Genomic DNA, 15,317 nt, shown 5'->3' with positions numbered 1-15,317 from the left:
CAATATTCAAGTACAAAACCAGACATATTAGGGGCAGTTGTTTCACTTAAACAGCAATATCATTTAAGATAGTTTCGTTTAATATGCACCTGCTGTATTTGCTAAAAGAGCTTTGTTGTGTGCTTTTAGTGTTTTGTGTGTCTGTGTGTAGCAGGCTTTATTGATGAAAAGGCTAGCTTAGGTATGGTCTGCCATGTAAGTTGCTTAATAAACAATTCCCTGGCATTTCTCTTTAGACAGTGGGTCTTTCGTCTGCCTTGTGTCATGCTTTCGTCTTGTTTGTGCCATGCTCACGGTTCTTTTTTTTTTTCTCTTTTCCTAGGACAAAGCACTTACAGAGGCTGATCTCGCACACAGTGCATCCAAGCAGCTTAGGAGCGTTAAGAGTGCAGAGTCTCTCATCTCTAGTGGTGGGCACTCAGGCCGAAACTCTGATGTCTTAGACTCCTGCAATTCATCTTCAGGTACGTGCTACTAGCTGCCACCTTTACATTGCCTGCAGGGCTAGTTTATTAGCATGTGCCTGCTTGGTCAGTGCAACCGTACAGACTTTCACTATGGCTGCTACATCGATTTGCTTTTGTTTGCGCAATTGTGAAGCAGAACCGAGTTTTTCAACACAGTCAAATACACAGCCTTTGTCCACCCTTCTCCCTATGTGTACCCTGTCCCATTACTGTTGTGACAATAGAAGGAAGATTTTCTTCGCTGATTTCTGTCAGTGTTCTGTAAAAATGGGACTCTAGCACCTCATTTTTGGGGGGAGATCAGCGAAGAACTTTTTTCCCGATCACATAAACGCCATTGGACAGGACAGCATAAATTCTAGCACTATAAATTGAGGCAGTGGGGTCATGCACAGTAAAATAATTAATCAGGTGCACAATTTGGTCAGCAAATGTAAAACTCAAAAACATTTTCATTCTGCACACTGTGACTGAATTCACCCATGGCTTGCCTTGGCTCGGGCAAGCTTACAGCAGAGCAGCTGCCTGGAATATGAGCTGTCAATTGCATATGTTTAAATGATATTCATTCTCATAAACTCGAAGTCCTAAAAACCAGAGAAAATTTCAAGATAAATGGATTTTCGAGATAAGGAAAGTTGCGCTAATCACCGGGAAAAATTATTGATTTTCAGAAAAATCAGTACTATCATAATTACTCGCTGCGCGCTGACGCGCGCCTTGCAGGACCACAATAAAGTTTCACAACCAACCAACCATATTTACTCGCATAATGAACCTACCCCCACCCACCTTATACCTGAAAAAAAAAAAAAAGAAATTTATTGTATCTGTTCATTTTATTTCGGGGTGATAGCCAGTGCCCTTGACTATCTAAACAACGTTAAATCAAGCCATTATATCACAAAATAATGTCGCAGTTAACGTTGAAACATAATTTAACAATCACACTAAATAGCTGCAAGCAGTGTAAAGAATGAACTGAAGAAACTGACTTAAGAGTCATAAATCAAAACTCAAAAGTCGTGCCTTATGTGACAGTGCACCATACGTCCAATGCTGGGGACACCTCTTTGTTTATAGCGCCACGCAAGCTCAGCGGCAAAAAGGCAAAGAAAAAAGTTACATGGCCTCCGAGATGGCGGGGGCGCAACGTAAAACACTCCTCGCGCCCGGCATCTCAGAGGCCATGCAACGCGCAACCGCACCATGGGGATGTTGTGCACCCGCAACGTTTGTGTGCCACCATCAGACGTTGCATTTTTGTTATCCGGTTCGTTGTAGTGAACTTAGTTGGGGAACAGCTGCTGCGCAGGGCGCGTTTGGCTGGAATGGTATCAACACAGCTGGTTTTCAACTTAAGTTTGTCGAGCATGCGATGGAGCACTAGAACCAACCGCCCGGATGACGCTTCGGCATCGATTCATGCGCGTTAATCACGGGAGAAAGCAAGAAGAGCTTCGGGCTACAAAACGATTTGCTGTGAATTTCGCGAACCAGGACACGCAAAACCGTAACACAAAATTTTCGCTGTTATAACCCCTGTCATTAACTTTTTTCTCCCGCGTAATGAACCCTCCCCCCAAGTTGGCGTCAATTTTTCTGAAAAAAAGGTGGGCTCCTTACGCAAGTAAATATGCTACTTACTGCTTCTTCAGTGGCAGTTTTAATCTTTTCTCTCGTGCAGGTTTGAACGAGAAAAAAATATCATACAATAGACTTTAACCTGCTGGGTTTTGCCGCACTGCCACCCTATTATTTAGCAGAGAAAAAGTGTATAATGCTCGCCTGCTTTGCAGTCATACTTGGGCTTAGAAGGGCATCCTCCAGCTGCTTGACGCATCGCATCAGTCTATCTTCCCCGCCGCTGCACTGGACCTTATTTCGAAGCAGGCGCTGCAAATTTCTTGTCTCGGCAAATGTCGGCACCTCTCAAGGTGGTTCATCATCGGCGCCGTCTCCGTCGTCCCCTACGTTGGTGGCCGTTCGAACGATTTCGACTCGCATCATTTTCGATGGCACCGTTACCTGTAAGCTTGATGACCTGTTGACAAAGTTCCTTACAGTCTGTGAAGTCATCCCTCTCTGCTTCTGGCAAAATGGCGGCACGTGAAAACCCAGCGTGCACAAAGCAGTTGGCGATAACCACAGCACGAGCTTTGAGAAGGTGTAAAGCTCCCAGTGGGTAAATTTCGTAGCCGTTGCCGGTTTCATAAGACAAAAGTTTCTGTGCAGAAGGCTCTTTCAATAGATTTTTCAGGCCACTTCAATGACACCTTGGTCCATCAACTTTATGCACAGATGTCATATTTGCAAGCAGAAACTCTGTGACTGCCTCCATATTTATTATTTTGTCGTGACCTGGGCAGTTGTTGACAATGAACAGGACTTCTCTGTTTTTCTTGGTCATCTTGTTACTTATAGCATGAACGTACTCTTCGAAAAGAGTAGCAGTCATCTACGCTGCTCTATTTTCACTTTAGTAATGCCATTCTGCAGTCGTGCATTTATAAAGTGCCTAGGCTTAAGAGCTTTGCCAACTATGAGTAACGGCAGCTTCTCTTCATCTGTGGCATTTGCCCCGAAAAGGACAATGACCCTGTTCTTTTATTGTTTCACTCCTGTGCACACTGTGCCCTCCGGTGTGAAGGTGCGAATCTGTAACATTTTTAAAAATATTGCTGCCTCGTCAAGGCTGAAAATTGCGCTGTCGGCATAACTCTTCCCCAAATCGGCGATCCGGCTGCTGCGTCAATTGTCTGCAGTGGCTGGGTCGACAGCGCCGCTCTCCTCGTGCACTGACTTGGACACCACACTGTTCCTTTTTTTTTGAAGCAGTCAAGCGAGCCACTGCTGCAACTCAAGTCCGTGTGCCCCATTCGCAAGGCCAAAACGTCTGCCTTCTCCATCATTATTGCTGTGATGACGGGAAGGTTGGCGTCTCTGGCATTTCATTGCCATACCATCAGCGCCGCTTCAATGTCTGAGAACTTCAACCCTGAAACCCACTTTCACTGGCTAGAGAAGCTCTGCTGAAATGCATTCAGCTCCTTCTGCTTGTTTTTTATCCCAGTCGAAAGCGTAGACAGAGGGATGCCGAATTTCTGCGTGGTGCTCGATTTCGTTTGGCCTTCTTTCTCCACTTTCTTAATTAGGGCAACCTTTTTTTCTAGCGTTAGCATTTTGCACTGCTTTGATGCCATGTTTTCTGCACTCCCGCTAAGTTGCCACTCCAGTTAGTGCAGAGGAACGCAAATCGCCCCTCAGGAAAAATAATATGCACTACCCAAAGCGAACGAGACAAATTACGCCGAGCACGAGCAGAGGGCTTCTCTGCTCGGCGCATGTGTCACATGAGGTACCACAGGGTTGCCTGGCAAAGTTGATATGTCACTTGGCTGAGACTTCATGCACTTCATGTTCACGTTAAGCATCGACGTAGTAGCAGGCGCGGCTAAATAAGAAAAAAAAATCGATGAACTTCAGATGTGGCAGCTATGCGCAAGTCTCGTGAAATGGTACGGCACCAGAATTTTCATTTTACTGCCAATCAAGATTTCGAGTTATCTGCAAAAATATACATGGGACGTATAGGAATATGCTCAGTGCCACAGAAAATTTCGACTTAGCCGATTTTGCGAGATATGTGAGTTTGAGGTAACGAGTTATTACTGTACTTTGCATCCTGAAATTGAGCACATGCTAATGTTGCATATCGTACTCGGTCAAACATTTGAAAACGTCAAATGTTTGACAACCTTATTAGCCATCGGTCCTATCATGGTCACTGACAGCATAGAGGCGGCTGGTGCGTTGTGAGCGCTTGACTGTCTTTTTTGTCTCGCGGTGATTGTTTTTCAGTAGCATGAACATGTCAGAGCTCAATGGTGAAGCAACACTTGTCTTTTGTGGAGGAGTGGCCTTGAACAGCGCACCTGTTCACATGTTTTGAACAGCGCACCTGTTCACATGTTCATGTGTGTACATTGCTAGAACCTCGGTCTTCAGAAGGCATGATCTCGTTGCATGATGCATGCTTCATGCTACATTCAAAGGAAGGAATTTCTGGCGCAATGACAAACTTGCTTTTTGTAGATGATCTAATCAGTCAAACCTTGGCGTGATGAATACAGATATGATGAATGTTCTGTTATAACGAAGCAAATTAAAGATTCTGCTGACGTTTATGCAGTGTTACGAAAATGTATTTGTAATGAATTTTTAAAAAACCTTAGCAAAGCCATTTGCTTATCAGATGTGATTTCATTAAAACAAGGTTTTACTCTATAATTGTGTTTTCATCAATGTAGGTGGTAGTTGACAGCCTATCTTGTACATAAATGTATGTCACAGCATGCAGCTATGCTGCAAGGTACCAAAGTTTGAAAATGTCTGTGATTTGCCTAACCCTCACTTACGTTTCTGTTTTTTTTTTTCACTTCTCTTGTTTTTCAGATGCCTCAAGAGTGCAGCCGTTCCAGTGGCTCCCAGAAGCCACCCCTGCTTCCTCACCGAATGGTCCACACAAGCACGTGCGCTCTGTTTCACATGACTCTTACTTTGAGCGGGGCGGCCTGGACATGTCCCTGGAGGATGTACATGCCACGTTTGGACTCGGTTCTCAATATGGCGGTGCTCGAGTTGACAGGGTAGCAAACAGCCAGACTGCCCCACCAGTTGGCGCACACAAGTCACCTCGTAAGCAGAAGCTTTGTTCCGACAGTGGTGACGGCGCCAGCCCCAAGGTGCAACGGCTCAGCGATTGTTCGCAGGCCCCAACATTCCACTCTAGTCAGGAAGCCACTGTAGAATCCACGTGTACCAACATGGACACGGCTCCTTCTAGCCACCATGCCTCCTCTCATCCCCAGCTTCCAACATTTGCGACAGCTTCCGACGAACAGGCAGCTGACGTTCGACAGCGATCGAGTCGCTCCTTGACCTCCTACACGAGCCGACAACCAATGGCTGTACACAGCCCTGACGATATTGAACCATACACGTCTCCATCTCCGCAAGAATTCTCACAGCCACCAAGCCACTTTGGAAATGTTGACGTTCCCCCACCTAACCTCGGCAATGAGAAGATGGTCCTGGTAGAGGTTCATTCTGTCGAAGAAGGTGGCGACTCAACCCAAGAAATTATTGACGGTGGACTTGTCTTTCATCGCCCTTTTGTTGAAGATGTGGGTGAGACGGACGGTCGGTGCGAGAGCACAGGTGGTTCAACCGACTTCGACGAATCCGAAAGCAACTTGGGGACAAGTTTGTCCCTTGCCGAGGACATAGCAACTTCGCTCAAAATGAGCTGCTGCCAGTTTGACACTGACTTCCTGGTTGGTGACACTCGTGCTGCAAGCCTCGAAACAAGCTTTCTTAACCGTATGAGTGCTTCGCTTCCGTACATTGAAGACACTGACACATCAGCATCACCCTTGTCGTCACCTTGTGCTGGATGCGAGCTGCTTCCTCAAGACATGTCAACCACAAGATCAACACCATCGCCAGTCGATGTGCAGCAGAGCGATGCTTGTGACGTCAACAGCAGTGACCACATGAGCTCGTCCTTAGTGGCGGCTTCAGTTGTGGACGAGAGTCTCGAAACCCCTGTGTCTGTGATGCCAGAGGACGATGGCCTTCGGACGTTTTCGGACAGTGAACTGCATGGCCTGTGTGAAGGTGTTGACATGGTTCAGAGAGTCGAGGCGTTAAACAGCAGCGTTGTTCCTGCTGGTGAAGGAGGTGATGGACAGAGTTCCTCTTCAGATGACGAGGAGGATAACGAGGAAGCTATGCCATACTCTTACTTAGATGAAAGCCCGTTGTTGAGTGATGCTTGTGGTGGCATGCTGCATTCTCAAAGCCAGGATCAGAACCTTTGTCTTCTCTCTCCTCAGGAGCCTACAGCTGTTGAGGAGGGGAGAGAGGTTCTACGTCCAGCTGATATGAGTGATATGGCCCACGAAATGCTGGCCTCATCTGAAGAATGCAGGATGCAGGTAGAGCCTTGTGTTATTGAACCAGCACCAATGTTATGCGACACTGGTGCAGACACAGGGGGGCAAGCAGAGCCTGGGGATATGGGAGACACACTATTAGATTTTAGTAGCGACTGCACTGAAGGACCAAAAAATATATGTGATCAGGGCTCACCTGACAATGGAAAGAATTCTCTACTTAATTCTAGTCCTGAAATATCACTTAATTCTACTTTTTTACCTGGCCATGACCTTGTGGAAGGCGCTAATGTGGAAACTGCCACTCCCTATGATTTGTCGAAGCCCATCAGTACCACTGACATTGGCAAGACTAATTCATTTAATCAAGGAACTGTAGCCTCTGAAGAATTAGCTCTGGAACTTCAGCGCAATGAATGTGACAGGGGTAATAACAAACAGGAAGTAGCACCGTTTGATCCTGTTAGTAAGGTAAATGCTGATTTCACTGCATCAAATGAGTCAAAACAGCTCATTGACTTCAGTGATGATGAGGTGCAGCTCAGGTCATCGCCACGACAAGCAAGAGTGGTTGAAGCAGAACGAAAATCTGAAATGGCCAAATCCAACGGTGCAGTTGTAGATACTGACAGGAAGCGCTTATCTGAACCACCCCACTATTCACGTTCTGAGAAACGAGGCTCTGTAAAGGAACTCATGTCAAAGTTTGAATCGGGTGATGCGCATGGCACTGCAGACTTAAGTCCCTCAAAAACTTGCCAGCCAAGCCTCTTTACACAGCTCAAGGTTATGCGGCTGCAGTCACTTAAAAACCCATCATCTCCCTCTGCCAATTACGATCCATGGTCCGACCCTATTCTAGACCAAGAGGATCAAGAGGAGATACTCTGCTGCACAGAGGAAATTTCCAGTGCCAGCACAGTGCCCACAAGTAACACCCTTCATGAAGATGTGGGACCAGAACACACAGCTCGGCCTTTAGCTTCACTACCACAGGCCACTAGCACTGCCGCGGACATTGTTTTGGATGTTACTGTAACAGATAGCACAAGACCTTCCACGCTTGAATTGCGGAAGGTCAACGTACCTACTCAGGCCGCTGAGCCACAGAGAACTGACCCCGTCATGACCAAGCCTGAAGCAACGCGTAGCACTTCAGTGCCGTTGATTGAAAGCGACGTGATGAGTCGTAAGCGCATTGAGAAAATAAAAGAAGAGCGCCGGGCTCAACTGCGGGAGAAGCTCAAGTCCGAGGGGTGCCGCTCTCACTCAGACGAGGCAGTCGCAACCAAAACGGAAGTCAAGCTCAGGCGGACTTCGGAAGATGTCGCACTGTGGAATGTGGATGTTGTCCCACTTCGGCAAGTGAATCGTGAGAATGATAGACACCAGCTGTCCAGTGTCAGGAGCTGGCCAAAGCAGACAACCCCAGGGGACCAGAGGAGACGGGACAGCACAAAGCAAGCCAGCATTGACGTCGTAGACAAGAAGCCACCACCTGGCAGAACCTCGCCTGTCAAGACGTCGCCCGCTAAGAGTTCACCGACAAAGGCGTCGCCCCTTAAGTCATCACCTGTCAAGTCACAACCCACGAGGTCACCGGCCCAGCAAGCAGAAACCATCATGCGAAAGCAGGACCTTTCCCCGCCAAAACGGATTCGCGACAGAGCGGCCATGTTTGAGTGCCGCAGCCAGAAGGAGCAGGCACGCCCGTCGCCTCAGCGACTTGCTCGTGCAGATCTTTCTTCGTTCTAAAAAACTGACCATCATTCCAAAGCGCCTGCTGCATGTTGCTTTTCAGGAGTCTTTTTTTTTTTTTATTGGTATTCACCTTCTATCGGGTGAAAAAGCACCTTCATTTATAGGTTCCCTCAGTGTTTTCGCGAGTGAGTGTGGAGGAGAGTGTTTGGTGCTACTTTGCTGCAGTCTTGTTCTGCATGTATATTGTGGGGCACCGTCTTGTTATTATTGTGAGCATTGACAGCATTTGGCAAAACAATTTTCTTTGCTGGAGAGTGGATGATGGAAATCGTGTTGTGCATGGTCATTATTGACGAACAAAAATTAGGGAGCCTTCCATTGTGCGCAAACCTTTGCTAGTTTTTCGCTAAGTACTTGAACATCCTACCTGTCTTGCAAACGTAAAACAGCTTCCATCTGAAAAGCCAAAGTATGCGTAGTGACAAAAGCAGGGAGTGAGAACTTCCTACTTTTACCTTTAGGGAGTTAGCTTTTTTTATTTTTAAGGAGGTCATTTCGTTTTTTTTTACTTTTATTGAATGCTGTGTATATACTTGTTGCTGGTTTTTATGCTGTAATAAGATTTATAAATATATATATATATATATTATAGATATATACATATGAACATTATGAGAAAAAATATATATGTATGTGGCATCATCATAACAATGTGCTTGTGGCCTGCTTTCTTTTATAAGCAATATTTATGCATAATTCAAATGCAAATCATTGTAGTGTCTTGGGGCGCCATTAAGTATGGGAGAGGAAGATTTCTCCATTACCGATATGTGGGAGCAAATGCGTACGTTGACATTGTCATGCGTTTGCATGAACCAGTAAAGTTAAATAAAAGGCTCTGCAGATTAGTTTGTAGCAGTGACGAAAATGTATGTACTGTCTTTATTACATGTGAATGCGGAGTGCAAGTACTGGCATCTTTTGGTGACGCTGCATTCCTAAGGCTAGAAAGAAAATTCTAGTCCTATGGTGAATGAAAAAACTTGATTTAATCAATTTTCTGGCAGATTAATGGCTTGGGCTTCGATCTCTCATGTCGACACTAAGGCCTTGCCTCTCTACTGCTTCACGGTCCTGCTAGACTGCTCAGAATTGATAAACAAGCTTGGAGCTGCGCAAAGTGGCTTCTAACCTTGCCAAGAAAAAATTGGGGCTGATAGGTTTAGCTTTAGCCTTACACTTTCAGAGTGTGTGTGCCAAAACTTTGTTTACCGTTGTTTATTAGGCACTCAAGAGGTAGCATGCCACCTTCACTGTAACAGCTGCATGTGGCGACTTGAGCTCCTTGACCTAGACTTCGGGGACGTGATAAGGGATTCTGGAAAACCGCTTTGTGTGAGGCGATCTATTGGTTTACAAAAAGTGCAGCTTACTTGTGGTGCAGTAGCGGGTGAGGGCATTCTTGAGGGCTTGATGGCACGCTTGACGATTCTGAAATGAGCCGAGGAAAATGGCAATAGTAGCTACTTCTTCGAACGCGACGCTCGCGTCCAGCAAGTGTGGCTTTGGCTGAAGTGGATATCGAGCTGAACTTTGATCTGGGCTAGTTGGTAAGTTTTTAGCTGGGCAAAAAGCAGCACAAGAAAAACAAGGACACAGTACACATGGAGATTGTGGTCGAGAAAAAGTATACAAGTGTCGACTGGAACTTCTTTCGTGAAAGGGACATCTTGGAAGATCGACGGGCAGGCACTGAAGATTTGCTCTGCATGGTGTGGGTGAGGCTTCTAAACTTGCACTGAATATTACCAAGAAGTTGTCCACGTAGCGAAACACATGTTAATTCAACTGTGATGAGGTGATCCAAAAGGTTTTTGTCGTGGTGGGCAATTGGTAAGTCACCGAGAATAGCGGCGATACGAGAACGAGTACACCCCTCTTTCTTATTGGGCAAACGTATAAGCATTGTACTTGGCGACCATGCGACGAAGGCAAATGCGTAGCAAGTGAATTTATGTGACTGCAGGCACTGGTCCCTGTGGCGTTTTAGAAGATAATGATGCCTAGCTTGTCTATCCTGTACCAGCTTTGGGATACCTTAGGCGAGTGCTGGGCCTGGAACAGGTGGCTTACTTCGAAATCACTTCTGCTGATAGGATCTTAGACAGCACTGTCAAGTGCCTGCTTCTGAGACAATAACCCTGAAAGGGTTGCCTTCCTTATGGTTCTGTGTCGTAACAAAAGGCCGACAAGCAAAGCTCTTTGGAGCTCTTAATAAAAGCTTCTAAAGACCAGGTTCTTCGCAATTTTTGCAGGATTGAAACTTTGAAGTTGTCTGAAAAATTACAGCATCTCCTGCTAAAGGGAACTATTTCTGGTTGCAAAGCAGTGCCTGCTACACTGGCAGCGACGTTGACGCTGGTGCTCATCGCGGTGTTGCTCTGGAAAAAAGCCTGGATAGGTGCAAAGCAGGCAGTGGTAAACCGGTGTTGCCTACTGGAACGTGCCGATCACTGGGCAGTGAGAGACTGATGACTCCAATTGGACACAGAGACTCGCAGTCTGCTCTTAGTTTACGCACACACTGCGAATGTTTATTGTTCAACAACGCACAGAAAAAATCTCCCACCGGCACTACCTTGGAGGTCAAGATCCAGTGCCTATATATACGGGGTGGTCAGTGAATAGCTGTGCAGAGCGAGCAGTCGGTTTTTTCAATCGAGAAATTCGCTAGCAAACGCTGTCTGGCGCTGCAAGGCGTGAGAGGCGGACGTAAGAGAAAAGAGGGAAAGGCAGGGGTCGCGCATGCGCGATGGGGTTGTAGACGCCGCGGGAAGGAATGCCTGGACGTGAAAGAGCAGGGAGCGAGCGTCGGTTAGCATATGCTCCCTGTAGGAGAGAAGGGGAGCAGACGCGCATGCGCAGTAAGGGAGGTCACGCCAAGCACCGGATTCAGGTCGACCTTAAGCTGCTTTGCATCTAAAAATCCTTTGCATATATGGTTCTTATAGAAGAGGGAAAAGGTACCTAATTTTTGTTTGCCTCGTGGGCGACACGGCGTAGTGCCTTGTAGGGGATGAGATAAGGGGATGAAAAGAATAGTAGAAGGAGAAAGGTAAAGAAGACTGAGCACTCATCGCACACGAGTGACAGAACTAATAGAGTAGGGGGGGGGGGGCATTTAGTACCGAAAAACGTTAAAAAAAACTGCCTTTGCTATGGGTACCGAGCCACCGCGGATTATATTTGAACGAAATGGCGGACTCTTTAGCAGCAGTATCCCTTAGTGGGCCCACCATCCCAGTTTTGCCAGATACGGCTTACGTGACAGCGCTAAGGTTCCGAAATGCTTGTCTACAATGGGGAAAAGGTAATTTAGATAAATTCAAAGATTTCGAGCATTTGAGGTATTGCTGGAATAAACAGTGGTGTGTATCTCGCCAGTTAGAGGTCACTTATACCAGATTGCGCTGTGCAGTTCCACAACTAAATTATTACCTTACCAAAGCTCGACTCAAGGCGTCACCGCTATGCATTTGGTGCAACGAAATTGAAACAATGGAACATTTCTTTTTATTCTGTCATCGTTATTCTTATCAGAGAAAAAGATCTTTAGTAGCCCCATTACAAAAGCTAGGAATACAAGTAAATCTACCAGTAATTTTATCACTTGGCGGAACTTCATCTGGTTACTGCCACAGGGATATATGCTCCACTGTGTTTGATTACATCAACGCAACTAAAACATTACCGTGCTAGTGAACCATAACCGTTTAGATCTTTAGTTTATAATTCGTAGGGATGTCTGTCAAAAACAAGAGATGGTTTGACCGCTTGCTCAGCAAACATTTTTGTTTATTGGTAGTATTATCTGTAAACTAATTTTTCAGATTGACTTTAATTTCATTTTAGTTTCATTTAAGTATCTTGCCGCCCGGTTCTTGGCCCATCCCCTCTGTAGGTGAGCGCCATCCATCTGAGGTCATCAGCATCAGGGGGGTGGGGGGGTCGAAGGAGTCTGAGGACGATGCACTATTTGGCGAGAGCTACACGGCGTCAGGAGATCGCGGACGGCGGGCCGATCGGCTACGCTGGCGTTGGAAGTCGCGGGCGACACAACCGCTCGGCACGGAATCCAGCAAACGAGAAAAGCCTTTTGTTCCGGTTCGTGAAACAGGCCCGATTGAGCGACGGCGAAGCCTCCTTTATGTGGGAGCAGCAGCAGCTTGACGTCTTACGCATGTATGACACCACGCTTGAAAGCAATTGACTAGACGGACACCCGTGGACCTTGATGGTAGTCCGTCCGCATATTGTACATTAATGCAATCGCTTCCCTAGGGTCCCTTACTGGCAGCCGCTCTTACGAGAGCTAAGGTGGTACTGTCTAGTTTTGGTGCAATGCAAAACTTGGGACCTATAGCGTAAGCACCATCTTTGAAAGTCAACATCCCCGAGTATTGTAACACATTGACCTGGCTGAGGCAGGCGCAGAAACGTTCTTCGGTGTTCTTGGAAGCAGGTGCGACTGCATCTTGGGTGTTGGCTGTGCGCCGTGCTTCAGCGCACGGCGAAACTCGTAGGCGCACCTTCCTGGAGGAGACCGGATTGAGCAGCTGTCCTTGAGCTACCGTACTTGTGTGTGTGCTTCACAGTAAGCAGCAAAGCCACCAGACTTGACCTGGGGAAAGCTGGAACTGTCCTATCATCCGAGCCACACGAGTCTTTTTAGATGGATCCTTACCAGCAAGGCTTCGAAACACGATTTAATTTGCTTGATATCTAGCGTCTTCAGTCACTGTTGTTTGGTACGAAAGGCCTCGGAATGAATTTCTTTATTTACATCTGTTACATCTCATCCCTAATTCACTGAGAAAAAGCATCATTGAATTGCCTTTCAGCTTCTTTTTTTTTTTTAGTAATACCATAACAGTGACGGCCACGTGTGGCACTGCGCACATAGCTTTCAAGTGCGAGCTCTTACCGATTTCTTTTAAATGTTACGTGAGGGATGTCGACTGCAGCATTGCAACATTTGAAGCATCGACTATCGACTCACGATAAAGTGTCGTGATACTCGTCATTGTAGAAATACGTTAAGAGGTGCGAGGAGCGTTCCACACGACGCACTCCGTATTGCCTGCTGGCGTTAGGTACGCGTCAGCTATGTTGTTTGAGTAATGCTGAGACGGCCATAGAACAAACAGCGATTTCAAAAAACAAAAAAAGAACAAAAAGTAGTACTTGGCCGTGCGTTTGATAAAGAAGCGGAAGCGATGCCGTGTACTTAAAGCAACACTAACGAGAAACGACTTGGTTGAGATTGACAAACTGTGCTCTGATAACTCTAATATCACACGTTTCACTATCGGAAATTCATTATAAGCGGACAAAATCACCGCCACGCGTGACGTCAACTTTTTTCAAAATGTATTTGTCATATTTTAGCAACATTGCCTCGATGAAGTTTTCTGAAACTTCGTATGGAAGGTCCATGACACAGACAGATGACACTGTACTCCATTTTCATCAGTTCGAAGCTACGTAGGACTAGACGCCTGCAAAATTTGTGACGTCACTGTGTTTGGTGCGGGAATCTCAAGGTGGCGTCTCGAACCGTATTTTTCTTTCGCGCGTTTCCTTGGTGCACGCTGGTTAAATAAAAAAAAAATGAGTGCAAATAAACAGCGCGGGACACGAAGAAAGAAAACACGCCAGCGCCCATTCGCAATGGCATTTTGTTAGAGGATACATTGCATCGCGCATGTCAAATGGGGTTACAGAACTACACCACATGTTCAGCGTCTGTTAATTAAACTGCATTCCTTGTCACGCCGTGATAGAGATGTTTGCCTTGCGTACGTATATCGCGGCGTTTTTTTGTGATGTCATGTGCCTCCGCGTGATTTCTCGCGTGGTCTGATGCGGGTGACAAAACAAATTTATCGTGCTTTCGAACACAGGTTAATCGCATTTACTGGGACGAAAGCGTGCCGATTAAAGAATTTTTGCGTTCTGAAATTCGAGTGAATTGATACATCGACCGGTCTGCATGGCCGATGTACACGTGACCAAATTAGAAGAGATTTTGTGCACATCGAGCGCAATCAGTCAAGTTAAATTCATTTTGTGCGATTCTGACTGCGCAAGGGGACATAAAACAGCTCACGGTCGAAAAAAAAAGGCAAATCCCACGTACAGTGGGAATCGATGATATGAGAAGCATGAATGAGGAAGGTCGATGTGTCACTCAAATCTTACGAGGCGGACGTAAGCTATGCCGTGCATGACTTCCATGTCATGATTGTCACGTTCTGACGTGTAATTTACCTTCGTCGTCTATTCACGTCACGTGATACCAAATTTGGTATATGTGGAGCTGTAGCGAAATGGCCGCGAGCAAACTGTGAGCGTAGCGTGTAGTCACGTTTTACATGACACGCATGTGATGATTGCCATGTTTGAACGTGTCGTTTACCTTCGTCGTCTATTCACGTTACCTGATACCAAATTTGGTATATGTGGAGCTAGCGAAACGGTCGTGAGCGCGCTAGGAGCGTAGCATGTAGTCATGTTGTAACATGACACGCATTTCATGATTACCATGATTGCACCAGTCACACACCTTCGTCACTCATTTACCTACTGTAATACCAAATTCGGTATATGTGACGCTAGCGAAATGGCCGCGAGTGCATCATGAGCGTGGCATGTAGACATGCCCTTACATGACACGCATCTCATGATTATCATGTTTGCACCAGTCATTACCTTCGTCATCCATTTACGTCCCGTAATTCCAAATTTGTTATATGTGAAGCTAGCGAAACGACTGCGAGCGCATCATGAGTGTGGGGTGTAGTCATGACTTTCATGACATGCATGTCATGATTTGCTCGTTAGGGTCTGTCACTTACGCTCGCCATGTAGTCATGTTATAGTATAGCAGTTTTGCAATGTGTCATGTGAGCGAAACCCTTGCAAAATTAGCAAGACAATCAAATCTAAATCACGACATTCATGACATACAAGTAATGATTTTTGTTATGACTGGTCACTTATGCTCGTCATGCAGTCGTGTTATGCCACACCAATTTCGGTATTAATACCAAGAGTGCTAGAAGTCGTAGGCGGATAGATAGATAGATAGATAGATAGATAGATAGATAGATAGATAGATAGATAGATAGAT

The 15,317-nt window shown here is 46.1% G+C and overlaps 1 protein-coding gene across 3 annotated transcripts in view; it reads left to right on the top strand.

Moving 5' to 3' along the window:
- Window positions 1-8,836, top strand: part of CdGAPr (GTPase-activating protein CdGAPr) — a 156,779-nt gene extending 147,943 nt beyond the window's left edge. For all 3 annotated transcript variants that reach the window (XM_075892241.1, XM_037422459.2, XM_075892242.1), the window contains 2 exons: window positions 323-464; window positions 4,923-8,836. In XM_075892241.1, coding sequence (XP_075748356.1) covers window positions 323-464; window positions 4,923-8,179 — 3,399 coding nt within the window. In that variant the 3' untranslated portion in view covers window positions 8,180-8,836. The remainder of the gene's footprint in view (window positions 1-322; window positions 465-4,922) is intronic.
- The last annotated feature ends 6,481 nt before the right edge of the window (window positions 8,837-15,317 follow it).

The sequence above is a fragment of the Rhipicephalus microplus genome, chromosome 4 (assembly GCF_043290135.1).
Source record: "Rhipicephalus microplus isolate Deutch F79 chromosome 4, USDA_Rmic, whole genome shotgun sequence".
NCBI classification, from domain to species: Eukaryota; Metazoa; Arthropoda; class Arachnida; order Ixodida; family Ixodidae; genus Rhipicephalus; species Rhipicephalus microplus.
The sequence above is the reverse complement of the archived record's forward strand: the minus strand, read 5'-3'. Positions and strand labels throughout refer to the sequence as shown.